The 13,278-nt window shown below is 40.3% G+C and overlaps 2 protein-coding genes across 2 annotated transcripts in view; one reads left to right on the top strand and one right to left on the bottom strand.

Moving 5' to 3' along the window:
• Positions 1-236: 236 nt before the first annotated feature.
• NOA1 (nitric oxide associated 1) lies at positions 237-10,579 on the bottom strand. The gene is made up of 7 exons (XM_011362603.2): positions 9,396-10,579; positions 8,192-8,356; positions 7,369-7,574; positions 4,909-5,040; positions 3,852-3,968; positions 850-970; positions 237-536 (listed from the first exon to the last, which is right to left on the bottom strand). Exons 1-7 carry the CDS (start codon positions 10,543-10,545, stop codon positions 337-339), a joined length of 2,091 nt encoding a protein of 696 aa, XP_011360905.1. The 5' UTR covers positions 10,546-10,579; the 3' UTR covers positions 237-336.
• Positions 10,580-10,620: 41 nt separating this feature from the next.
• The window catches only part of POLR2B (RNA polymerase II subunit B), a 43,880-nt gene continuing 41,222 nt past the window's right edge, over positions 10,621-13,278 (top strand). Inside the window, exons 1-2 of the mRNA XM_011362604.2 lie at positions 10,621-10,760; positions 10,975-11,356. Coding sequence (XP_011360906.1) covers positions 11,338-11,356 — 19 coding nt within the window. The 5' untranslated portion in view covers positions 10,621-10,760; positions 10,975-11,337. The remainder of the gene's footprint in view (positions 10,761-10,974; positions 11,357-13,278) is intronic.

Below are 13,278 nucleotides of genomic sequence, written 5' to 3'. Positions count from 1 at the left end.
TCTATCTTATTTAAGCCATGTATTGTGGAGAAATTGATTTTCTGCCACTTTTTCAAATGCCAACCACTAACTCCAAATAAGAAATGACATCTAGTCTCAATAAAAATAGTAGCGAGAGAAACTTGAACATAGCAGAACTCTTTTTTAGGTATTTCTGGGTCAGAGATACTACATATACACACCCTACAAAAAAATAACTTGTATTTACAAATTCATTATATTACAAATAGGCACAGTTCCGAGTAGTAAAAAAGGTAGGAGCAGGGGAGCTTTATTATAGCTATATTTAATACAATTCAATGTATGTAGTTATGTTTAATATATTCATATATTTATCTATTTTTTCTTCTTCCGCAGATTGTACACAAGGGAAGGAAGCTTCTTGGTTTTATAGGCCACACTTCTCTTGATGCGCTCTCCTTTGATGTTAACGATATGTGGCAAGAGAGGGGGCCGGACTGTCAGCACTGTTCCTTGTGGTGTATAGCCTCGGAGATGCAGTCTGTCCTTAAACCGAGGTGTTACTGCAACCCAACCTATGCAGGCATGTGACAGAACACAAGAAGGTGTTAACAACTACCTTATTAAAAACACCAAACCAAAGCTTAAAATGGAGCGCCAAAGGAGGCAACTGTTCTTTTTCACTCTATTTCTTTTTAAAAAGCAAACAATGCCTTTGTGAAATGGTACAAATTTATTTTCTGAGTAAGTTGCATTTTATGAATAAACTAGTATGTATTCCTTAAAATACTCAGTTTATCTCAGTTAAGGTACATTTCTACAAAAATATACTTTGAGTCAGGAAGGCTACTTTATTCACCTTTTAAAAAGTGTTTGGTGTAAAATTACCTGCAGAAGAAAACTTGATGTCAGCCACTGCTTCAGATTCCCCAAGTCCTTCTTTTAATGTAATGTCTTCAGCAACAAGAGGAGGAAATCCTGCCATTCGTTCCTTTCCACCCATTGGAACCTTCCGTTGAGATAAAATGAAGATGTTTAGAAGTTCAAATTAAATTCTCCGTAGCTCCAATATTAAGTAAAACACTGATAAGATAATTCTGTACAGGGATCAAGAATAAAATCTAATAAATTCTAAACATTACCTGTTGACAAAACCCCAAATCAATTCTAGTCAAATGAAAAGCACAGAAGTTCTGTGACGAGATGAAGCCCACAGCTCCCAGTGCCAAGGGCGACATGTGGGTGGTAACCTTCTGAGAGCAGAATCTTGCTTTATTAGTTTACACTGTTTTTATGACCCTCCATAAAGCTTTACACAGAGTAATGCTGGGCAATTAAGGCAATTAAGATCCAAATACTTTAGATCTTGTAGGCATGGCTGGCCACAAAGATTAATTCCCACCTCATTACAAGTCAAGGGTACAGGCATAATGATTAAGATTCAGCTTCTATTTATATATGTTTCCATGAATTGGAAGTAACTAGATAATAATTTATTCATTAATAGATCTCTGGGTTTAGCACTAGGGACACAAAGACAGATGTTATAATATGGTCCCTGCCCCTAAGGAGATCAGAAGATGGAAATAACATGTAAACACATGACGAGGTAAGAAATGTGATGAGAGGCATATATTAAGTACTATGGTTGTGAAAGAAGAAGTAATGAATGTGTTTTGGTCAAGGAGAACTTTAATGAAGCGGCAATATCTGAGCAGTACTTTGAGAAACAGATCAAAGTTACCCAGTGGAAAGGTATTCTGGTTTAGCATGATGTACAGACACAAAAACTGGAAAAAGGATGACGAGTTCAGGAACTGCAGTCAGTTTAACTGTCCAGAGTATGTTATGTGTGTGTGTATTAGCGATAAGGCTGTCAGTTCAGATTTCTCTCAGTAATGTGGAACTACCGAGGGATTACAGAGGAAAGAAGACAGAGATAACAATAAAAAATAATACTGTGACCTGCTTTGCATTTTGGAAGGATCTCTCAGTGCGGGGGTTTGGACTGAGTAATTCTTTTTCAGGGGGAGTGGAGAGGCTGTTCTGTGCAGTGTTGGATTTTTAAGAGCACCCGTAGCCTCTACTTGGCATCTACCAAGTCATAAAAACCAAAAATGTCTCCAAGCATTGCCAAATGTCCTCTGGGGTAAAAGTCAATGGTGGCTAAGAACCACTGCTCTAGCAGCCGGGGAGATAAATTTGGGGTGGGGGTAGGAGGAGGGCAGTAAAAACTGGAAGCTGAGAAAAATACTCAAATATCTCAAAACAGCCTAATGAAAGCAGATGACAGCTTGAACTATATACAAGGCTGGATTCAGAGATATTTAGGAGGCAGGACTGACTGATTTGGGAGGCGAGAAAGAAAACAAGGAGGCAAGAATGAGTTTCAGAGCAGGCAGCTCAAGAAACTATTTGTGTCACAATGGGAAGACTGGGATTGTTGCTTTAGAAAGTATCCGTGATGCCAGGGGCTAGAGTGACACAGAGTTCATTTTTATAACAGCCATATCACACAAACTAAGGAATTGTTCTTTCCTGCAAATCTTAAGCTGTATTTCAACTTGTGTATTATTAACTAAAATGTAAACAAACGTAATAGAAGTAAAGCCTTCTAGTGCAGAAAAAGCAACAGATCTTATGTCGGTTGCCTTTGTGTGCTCACCCACTAGCCAAATCCTACAAGTGTCTGGAATATTAATTTTAGGACAGTTATTTCAATGGAGTTTTAATTTCAGTCTGGCTTTCTGAGGAAATCCAGAGGGAAGTATTTACATCTAAGCCAGGTTTGTTTTTATCCTCTTTGAAAAGTGGATTTATGTTTTGTGTTTTGACTTATTTTTAGTTGCATGAGCATGAATTAATGTTAAATTACCTCTGCATTAGATACACCTGGTATTTTTGCAAGAGGTATGTTCCACCACCACCACGGCCACCACCATCACAGACATTTATGAAGCACTTAGAAGAGTGCCCTGGAACTTAATCCTCTTCAGACTTGTGATATGGATTCAACACAGAGAGGTAAAGGCAACTTGCCTAAAGTCACGCAGCTTTGTTAAGTGGTGGAGTGGAGCAGGCATTTGATTCTAGTCTGGCTGCAATGATCTTGACCATTATGCGATACTCACTAGTCAACAGTATGTGCGTTATGTTTTGTAAAAGAGCTGAAAACAGTCTCCATTTGGTCTTTGGTGAATTTAGTAGGAATAATTTCAGTGGCACAGTAAGGGCCAAATAGGACTGTGGAGAATGAAACGTGAGGAGCAGGAGCGAGCTCGATTGTAAAGAGAAGGAATGAATAGGCACTGTGTTTTGTTTTTTAAAGATGAGAGAAAATTCAACATATTTACAGGTGAAAGAAAAGAGCTAGTAGAGCAAGAGAGAAGAGGTGAGATAATCTGTAAGTGTCTGGGATTAAGAAGTTAGGAGGAGAGTTTTTCCACCCAGACCAGGGCTTCTCAACCTTGGCACTATTGACATTTTGGACCAGATAATTTTTTGCTGTGAGGGGCTGTCCTGTGCACTGCAGAATGTTTAGCATCATTGTTGGTTGTCTCCACCCACTAGATGCTAGTCATCCTCTAATTGTGAGAAAACCTATAATTTCTCTTCACTCAGCAATATCCAATACAACTTTCTGCAATGATGTGACTGCTAAGCACTTCAAAAGTGGCTGATGGAACTGAAGAACTAAAACCAAAATCCCTTTTATTATAGGGCCCACTTCGCTTTATAGAGAAATCCTCAGGGAGAACAAGGTGAAGGAAGAGCTAGCTAATGGCATAACAAAGATGGTTCTGTCCAACAAAGGCTTTCTTAGCAGGGCTGTGGGACTATCACAGTGTATGTTAACCTAACCATGCCATCATCAAAGCGTGCCAACTCACCTTGAGTAATGTATGACCTGCATGCTTCTGATACACAGTATCTGCCTTGTCCAAGGAAGTAATGTGCACAGGAAGGAAGTTGGAAGCCACAACTGTAAACCAAGCTGATTGATTTCCCTTAAGAAAGAAAGAAGTTATTTAACACAATGAAAAACCTGCAAAACCGGCACATTACAAGGCACAATTAAAAAGCAATCAAGCTCCCTTTAGAAGTACTGGTATGGCAGGTATAATCAAACTATATTAATGCCTAAATGTAAGGCACAATATAGCAGAGGCAGAAGCAGTGCATGTCAACAATTTATGTAAAACTAAGATTCCTTCCATAGGCTTGTTGATACCATTAAAAAAAATAATTAAAAACAAAAGGAAATACTGTCTGCATTAACTGTCTCCGTGTAAAGTTAGGTTTAAAAGATTCATTTTGTGGGCTTTCAAGAAATATGTAAGAGTTTTAAGTATATAAGGCTAAATTTCCAAGAAATTATGAACAAACACAAAACCCAAGAAATGTACCCAAGCAATGGCCTGCAAGTGTTGCATTCGGTGTTGTTATGGCAGATCCATGTTTCATTTTACTTTTTTCTCTTCGTTTTGGCAAAACGGAGCAATTCTACAGATATTCTAAAATCCCCAGAATACTATGTAAATAAATATCAAACAAAAAAGCACATATATAAAGTATACTTATATGGGATATAAAGAAGTGTGGAATTTATTTAATGCATATTAACCTTGTACCTAAAGTCTGACGTATGCTTTCACATGAAACAATACCATAAGATAGGGGCAGTATCTTTTCTTAAAGCCAACCTGTATGGGACGCTCAACATCCTATTGAAGATATAGTTTTTAAGACCTACTACTGTTTTTTTATTTTTCCCAAGTTTTTATTATGGGCATTTTCAAACAAAAGAAAAAAAAAAAGAACAGTATATTAGCCCCCAATATAGTCATGACCTAGTTATCAACATTTTGTGAATCTTATTCGTATATCTTCTTCCTTAAAATAAATCCCAAAACTAATTTGTTTTATAATGGCACAGACTTTCCTTACCTGCAGAAAATCTATGCGGCCTATGGCACCCAAAAATAGAACCATTCCTGGTTTAAGCACAAAAGTTCTTGGAACAATGGAATGTGTTGGCAGAACAATATTGACTTCTTTTTCTGATAGAAGATTTAAAACCTGTGAAGCATAGGGCAGATTTTAGAGAATTAACTTTTATTGAAGATATGATATATTGTGATTTACCTATAAAAGTGATGAGAAAAAATATTCCAGATTTCAAAATAAACCAAGGTATGTCAGAATTTGCTGCACATAAAACTTATTCATTCTTTCTGTCTATATGAATCAATTTACGGATGGCTCTACTCTTGCTTCACAACTTAATCTTGAGTAATGGCAAAATAAATTTATAGGAGTGTGGGACTTTCTTATGTCAGCAGCATCCCCTGAATGTCAAAATTAGTATGATAGAAAATATGTGCTCACCATCAAGGCTTCTAGTGAGCAGCAGTTTTCGGCTAACAGTAAGGCAATAAGTTACTTTATGACCTAGCGGAAAGTATACATGCATTAAATGCATAACGGTCACCACATTCTAGGAGCAGGTGAAGAGTGTGAATAACCCCTTTCTAAATTCTGGTCTTCGGTTTCCTTATTTCCTCCAAATACTCAGCAAAGAATGAGATTAAGTTATGAATCCTCTGGCTTTTAAGGGTGAAGAGTTCCTAAATAGACTAGAGAAAATAGAAAAAGAAAGCCAGGAAGTACAAGATTCTGGTAAGATTTAAGAAATCAAAATCTGATTAAAAAAAAAAAGAGAAAGTAAAAAAATGGAAAAAATTTTTTATGAACTTGATCCTTAAGGAAATTATTATACCTAGAGAGGCTCAAAAGAAAATACATAAGGGGGCTGCAAGTGGCTTTCCTTAGCATTTGTGTTTTAAAAAAGCACATCAAAAGCCATCTGCAGTGAAGAAACTCTTTTAACCCTTTTAGCAGACCTTAATACTTTAATTTCACCACAGAGTTCCTTGATTCATTTTGGGAAACATTGGTTTAAGGCATCAGATAAATATATCAATAAACTGACACAGAAGCAAATTAAAGATCCTTTATATCTAAAAACTTGAGAGTTTCATTCTGCTGGTCTGAATATTTAAAAAACTCTTGCCTTTTTAACTATTTGACAAGAGAGTCTACCTGACTAAACTAACTGCTATTCCTGACCTGAGTCTAAAAGGGCAAAATGAGTTGAAGTTAAAGTGACAGAACATTATTAGAAAGTAGTCCAGTTATGGATTGCTAAGGAAGAAAAGACTGGACATAAGCAATTATTGTATGAGGTAAATATATGATTTTATGACATAGGTCACCAAATAGAATACAATTCTGAGAATGAAAGTGTTGAGTGATCCTGATGAGGCAAAGGAAGGAAAAGTACCTAAGAAACCAATGTTATTTCACAGGGGGACAGATAATTAAGCGAATTAGAAACTGGTCAGTAACCAGATTCAAAGGAAGCTGATTAATTGATTTGTGGTAAGGCTGTTACTTGAATGCACACTTGTGTCAATCAGTGACTTAGATGATGGTCAAAACTGCAAATGAATAAAAAGTTGTGAGATTTAATGAGTATGTAGGCTATAGGCTGATTTAAACAAGATAAAATCAGTCATCAGGAGACCTTGCAATTGGATTAAAAATGTACAAGACAGAGTTAATCCTATTCTAAATTATGCTCATCTGAGGGTAGTCATACAAAAAATTTAGTTCAAAGTGTCACACTTTAAATACAAAAAAAAAAAAAATTAGAAAACATTCTGAAAAGGGGCCTGGGTTGATGAATAGCTTCCCAGAAAGAATATATGTAGGAAATAAGGACACATAATCTGGATTATGTAAGCACAGTAAATGCTTGATGTTTGTTGGATGAACTAATGAAAGACAAAAAATGGTAGAGTGAGGAAGAGATAGAATGTTATAGTTCAAAGTCTGGCAAGGGAAATAGGCATTATATTCATTACATACAGCTTTGAGGAACAATGGGTACAAATTACAGATTATTCAGCTCCACACAAAGAGCAGGACAGAGACCAAACAGGTTATCTTGGGAGGTAAGGTGACACTGCTTCAGCTGATAGTGTCATTCCTTACTTTGGTTCAAGCTGGATGACCTTTCGGTTGATATGTTATAGAAGGAATTTAAATATGGAATAGGTGGCTGGACTAAAGTGATATTTATGATTTCTTCCAACCTCAAAATATGAATCTGTAAATGTCTTCCTAACTAAGGTAACAACCACAATAATACAAGTAGGGTGTAAGCAGTGAAGCCTACTAAATGGAATACAGAACTTGATGGCATTGAGTCACCTCTAAACTGCTTCTATGAATGAATCAGAACTGAATCTATAATGAAAGCATACTACTTTCCTGTGTTCTGCCAATTAAGACAGTACTCATGCAACTGAAAGTTAATGTTTCTAAAAAACATCAAATACATACACAATTTTCTTTTGTAATTCCAGGGGTATCATAAAACCAGTGGGCATCTTTCACATCTTGTGGGGTCAGTTCTACTCGTTTGGTGGGTTTATCTGCAACCACAACAGGTTCATTTTCCATGTCAAAGGCAAGTGAATCAGCATCAAACTCAAAGCCAGCTTCATCCTTTTGTTTTTCCGAATACGAGAATGTTCTTCCAACTCTTCCTAGAACAAGTTATATCGAAGTTATTAATCGCTCCTTTAAGGCCTTTGACTCCAGACAGATAACACGTTTGCCTCAAACAAGTTACTAAGACTAATTATGGGGCATGGAAGTGAGACTTAATTCATAGCTTTGCATTTTTCTCAAAGGCAGTGGGTGTCAGATTCTTGAAACAATCAAGTATGTGGTTGGCTGTGTACAGGCAGGGGATGGGTGGAAATCAAACTGTTGTTGTAAATGAAGGTGGAATAGAGATACCAAGGAAAGGGGGACTATTTAATTTAAAGCCAATGCATAGAGTCCACAACCTGTCCTCGTCTGCAAGGAAGCGGGTAGTATCTTAGTAGAAGTGCTTTACTGCTGATAATGGCTAGGTGGGCAATTACTACATTGATTCCTTTCCTGGATTTCTCCAAGTATCTACTGTCTCAATTTTCTCAGCACAATGATCTCTGTGTTTCCAAACAGGGGCCTTGCCTCTAAATGGCCTCTGTGTTCCGGAATGAGGAAAGTGGTCTCTCCCCACAAAAACTGGCTAGCCCCAGACAGCTATATTTCAGGTTGCTCAACAAAGAATTTTAGCATAGACCCAACAAGTTTTCCTATAGAAGATGCTTACCTACCACATAACCGTGCTTTTTCAAGAGACTAAGTTGATTTTGTTCTAGCTGACTAAGATCTTCTTCAGCTTCATTTGCATCTTTTTTAAGCCTTTTTTGCCTTTCAAACATTCTGTAAGGAGTTGGGTTGCAAATAGGAAACTTCAGAAGGTTTAATGTAGTACCTGAAATACCAAAGAATGAACATATTTTTATAAACATTGCACAAAGATAGGAGGAAAACTAACATTTTCAGCGAGTTACACTGTCTTGGGTACTGTGATTTATTTCACTTAAACCTTCATGACGACCTCCTACAAAATTTTTACTTTACAGGTGAGGAAACAGGTTCAGAAATTGGCTCATAGGGTATCACATATGTGGGATATAAACCTAAAAGCAACAAATGAATAGGACAAACAGAGACTCATGGACATGGACAATGGACTAGTGGTTACCAGAAGGGAGGGGGAAAATAAAAAAATAAAATGTTAAAGGAAAAAAAAAAAACTGGCTTAAAAAAAAAAGAAATTGGCTCATAGGCTCAATCAGGTGAATCTCAAATCTGCAGGCCTGATTTCTTTCCATTTTCACTGTACTACCATCCAATATAAAAGTACTTCGTGTATAATTCAACTAAAGCCCAGGACATAGAAGAACAATTTACCAGGTAAAGTTAAACACTGGTTTCAAAGGAACGAATGAGACAATTACTTTTGCCAACTGTTAAATACAAACAGGGTCATAGAAGGTTCCATTTTGCAATTACATAAATTTCTTACAGCCACAAATTGACATGTCTTTTCCGGAAAGCTACATACCATACTGCAATAATGAATTAGTCAAATATTAAATGTGTACAGTATACAGATCTCATGAGTAAACTGAGATATGAAGAATAAGACTGAGGGGTGGAAGTGGGTTTAGAAAGTCAAAGGACTTTCCGGGGAAACATACAAAGTAAAGCTACAAGGGAAATCTCCAAAAGAGCAGGAACTTTGTTCTTTGGTTTATCTCTAGTGCCTAGAACAGTGACTGGAATATAAAATGCTCCATAAATATTTCTATCAGAAAATTAACATAGACTAAATTTCCAAGAACTGAGCTGACACAGAAGAGAGGCGTGACCAAATTATGGAGAAAAATTTTAAAGGGAAGGCTCCAGACAGTCTCTGATGGACATTAAGCTCAGAAAACGAAGGGGACAGGCCTCCTAAGGCTCACCAGGCCACGGGGAGATGGTGGCTCTGTCGATAGCTTCAGCGCCCTTGGCGATGCAGTAATCCGACTCCAGGAGCGTGTTGAAGAGAGTAGACTTGCCAGCATTGGTGGCGCCAACCAGGTAGACGTCGCCGCGGTAGCGCCAGGAGCGCTGAAGCGCGGAGATCAACTCTTCCACTCCATAGCCAGTCTTGGCGCTGATGAGCCGAACATCCCTCAGCATCGTACGGGACCTGGCTGAAGGATTCGAATTCTCCTCCCTGTCCAGTGGCCTGTCCCCGGCGGGGTGCTGTGGCCCTCTGGGGCCAAGGGGCCGCAGGAGTCCGGCGCGGACACAGTCATCCCAAAGCCGCTCCCGGAGCCGCTGCAGGTAGCCGGGTGCGTCCTGGGGCAGCAGGTCCACCTTGTTCCCCAGCACGATCAGCTGCTTGGGGCCTACCAACGCGGGCAGGTCGGGCAGCAGTGCGTCGGGCAGATCGAGCAGGTCCACCATGTAGAGAACTAGGGACCGCCCGGGCCGCCGCAGCGCGGCGCTCACCAACTCCAGGTACTGCTCGCGGCTCACCTGCAGGCGCAGGGCGCGCCGGTGGTGCACCAGCAGCCAGCAGCGCTGGCACACGGTCCGCGCCAGCCCCGCGTCGGTCTGCGCCGCCGCGCTAAGGAACTTCTCGCTGGGCAGGTAGCCGGGAACACCAGGGTCCTGGCAGTGCAGCTCCGCCCCGCAGCCGGAGCAGTTCAGGCCGCTGGGTGGCACCGTCGGGTCCGGGTGCCCCACGACCGGGTGCACTCGGCGGCTGACCCGTACCTTCTGCTGCCGCCGCTCCTCCCGCTGCTGTTGCTTCCGTCGCTCGTCCTCCTCTTGCTGCTGCTGCAGCTCCTGTAGCTGTTCTTCGAGGGTCAGTGCGGGTTCCGGCTCCGGGACGTACTCGGGGAACAGAAAACGCTCCTCCATGTCATCCCTTTCCTCATAACCTCCAGTTGCCGTCGGGCTACGAAGAAACCCACGTCCCAGGCCAGAAGGGTGCTGGGAGGAGGAGGCGGCCGCGCATCTCCTTTCAAGAAGCAGCTCCCGAAGGCCATGATGCGCTACAGTGGGAGTGGATCCTCGCAGTAAAGGGCACAAAAGTCTACGAGTCAGACGTGCGGGAAGCATGGGGAACGCGGCCCTGGACAAAAGGGCGGAGCCACGTGCGCGCACGCGCACTGGGGCCCAAGACGTGCGTTAAACTGGAGACAAAAGCCCGGCATAACTTGAAAGCTGTCATTTGTCAGCCGTCACATTTCGGCTCCTCCTCCTTGCGTGTAATCCCATAAATTCTCGCGATGAAGACTCTGAGGCTTGCAAGCCCGCTTAAAGCTGCAGTAAAGGTATTGGGGGCTTAGACTATGCTGGGTTGCTGAAGAGGCTGGGTTTTGTCACTTTCAGACTTCTTCGATGCGCCACCGCTGGCACAACCCGCCCTTAATACATCACGTTTGCAAAAGCATTTTTAGTTTTAAAAGTGCAAAAAATAGAGCATCGGTTGTCGTGGATTCACCACCACAATGAAAATTTATTAATAAGTCTTGGCCTTTTTTTCAGGTGTCATTATTTGAGCGACAACATTGAAAAAAGAACAAAACCTTTCATTAGCTGGACACGATCCTCAGCCTGTAGTAGCGGTCCCCGCAATCAGTCAGAGGTTGGGGGTAGGAGGTAGAGGGAGCGTCAGCCTACAATTTGCGCGTACGCAATTCTAACCCTTTCGAAACCTGAGCCTACCAGTTGCACAGGCGCAGATCTTACGTTGGCTTCTTTGTGGGAGGCCTTTGGCGGAAAACGCAGAGCATTCTGGGAACGCCAAAAGCGGAAATTACCTCGTCACACGCTCGGCTTGCTGCTGGTTGCTGCGCGCTTTTCTGTCTGCAATTTCAAGAGTTAGGAGTTCGGGAATCGTTTGCAAATATGTATGACGCAGACGAAGGTAGGTAACCTTTTAGAACCTTTCGCGGCGACCCATCTAAGGAGGGAAATGTGGGGAGCTGGACGAATGGTAGATTTGTGGCCTTCCCTAAGCTCGTCGCACAAGTGTCCCCAGTCATGTTCCCCACATATCTCAGACCAGGAACAAAGCCGGGATTTCGAGAGGTGGAAGGTGCAGGCAACGTGGCGTTAGTGTTCTAGGCAAGGGTGACACTTGTTCTCTCCACTGCCTGCCCCTGGATAAATCATACCGCCTTCTCGTACTGAATGAAATAGCGTGCAGAGCCACTAAGATAAATTCCATTGTGTCGACTTTGAAGGCTACTTTATTCATTTCCCTTAAGGCCAGAGTTAATGGATTTATTGACTAGTTGAATTTTTGAGCGTCATGTGTCAGGCATTGTGCTAGGCCCTGGAAATAAACCCGGGGACAAAGGGTGCGTGTATGTGTAGGAGGGTAGCGGGGGCTGGGGAAGGGTGGTGGTGGTAGTGTTGATTTAGTTGGGCATTACTTAATGCTGTTATATGTCTAAGTACATTGTCTTAAAAGATGACTTTTAAATTTCCTTTTTCCAAAAAAATGACAGTTCTCAGGTGGTATGTGGTATTCTACTGAACAAGGGCAATATGTCTTTTCTTTTTCTTTTCCCATGTAGAATTAATCATGTCTAGTGTGTTTTCATTGTGTATTTTTAAAGTTCTTTCTTCCATTCTCTACAGCTACTGTTTCAGACTTCATTTTCTTCTAGTTCCCAATCCCATAGCCACATTTCTTATTCCCTCAGCTACTTCATGGAGAAAATAGAAAAACAAAAGCTTAAGCTCTGCTGTTTAAACTTCTCTTTCATATCTTGAGTCTAGAAATTTATTAGCATCACTACATTCTCTTTTCTTAATTTCTATTTCAGTGGAAAATTTTAAAAAATGCCTTTTGGACTTAGTTTTTTGAATAGGAAATGTATTTTCATCTTTCACAAGCCAGAAAATGTAAAAATGTTAGTGTCAGGTTTTTTCTTGTTTACCATCTCCCAGTGTGAACCCCCTCTGCAGTAAGTAACCACTGTTCTTAGATTATCACTCTGTAGAGCTCTATGCATATTCAAGCAAATAAATGGGATTCTATTTCCCCCTTTACAAGAACATTTACACTTTTCTGCACTTGTTTTTGACCTTACATAAATCTAGGAGATTTTCATATCAATACATAGAGAATGTCTTTTTTTCACAGCTACCTGGTTTGAATGGATATAATATAACTTTAGTGTCTTATTGATGGACATTTGAGTTATTTCCATTTTTTTCTTGGTTCAAACAGTGCTAGAATGAATAATCTCATTTTGTCAGTTTGTCCAATAGACGTATACCTGTAAGATAATTTCTAAATGTAGAAATGTCAGGTCAAGTGATGTACACGGTTAACATGTTCTAGACGGTGCCAAATGACCACCATAGTGATTGTTCTAACTTACCTTATCATTAGCAGTGTAAATAATTCTGTGGAAAAAAGAGTTATAAGTCATCTTGTTTATCAAGTCTGCTTCTGCACTGAGTCTACATTCCATTTCTGTGTCCTTTGTATCTTTATTAGATATGCCCTCATTAGTTTTTAGACACTCCTTTTCAGTGCCTTCTTCCTATGTGAATTATTAGATCTCATTTGCAAGAAAATAAGTTAAACTCTTTATTGTTTCCTTTGTCTTCCAATCTTTTGCCTTTTCCTTCTATTCACAACAAGCTTCTAAAGAGAATAGGCTGTTCTTGATTCCAATTTCCATCTTTCAGGTTCTCAACCCACTGCAGTCTAATTCTGCTCATGCCACTACATTAAAATAGCTTTTAATATGAATATCAGTGACTTCTCAATTAATAAATAAGGTGGACATTTTAAAACTTTATCCAGACCCAGTGGTGTTCAACATTGTC

Source organism: Pteropus vampyrus, unplaced genomic scaffold, assembly GCF_000151845.1.
Source record: "Pteropus vampyrus isolate Shadow unplaced genomic scaffold, Pvam_2.0 Scaffold77, whole genome shotgun sequence".
Classification (NCBI taxonomy): Eukaryota; Metazoa; Chordata; class Mammalia; order Chiroptera; family Pteropodidae; genus Pteropus; species Pteropus vampyrus.
Note: the sequence above shows the minus strand (reverse complement) of the source record. Positions and strands in the feature narration are given on the sequence as shown.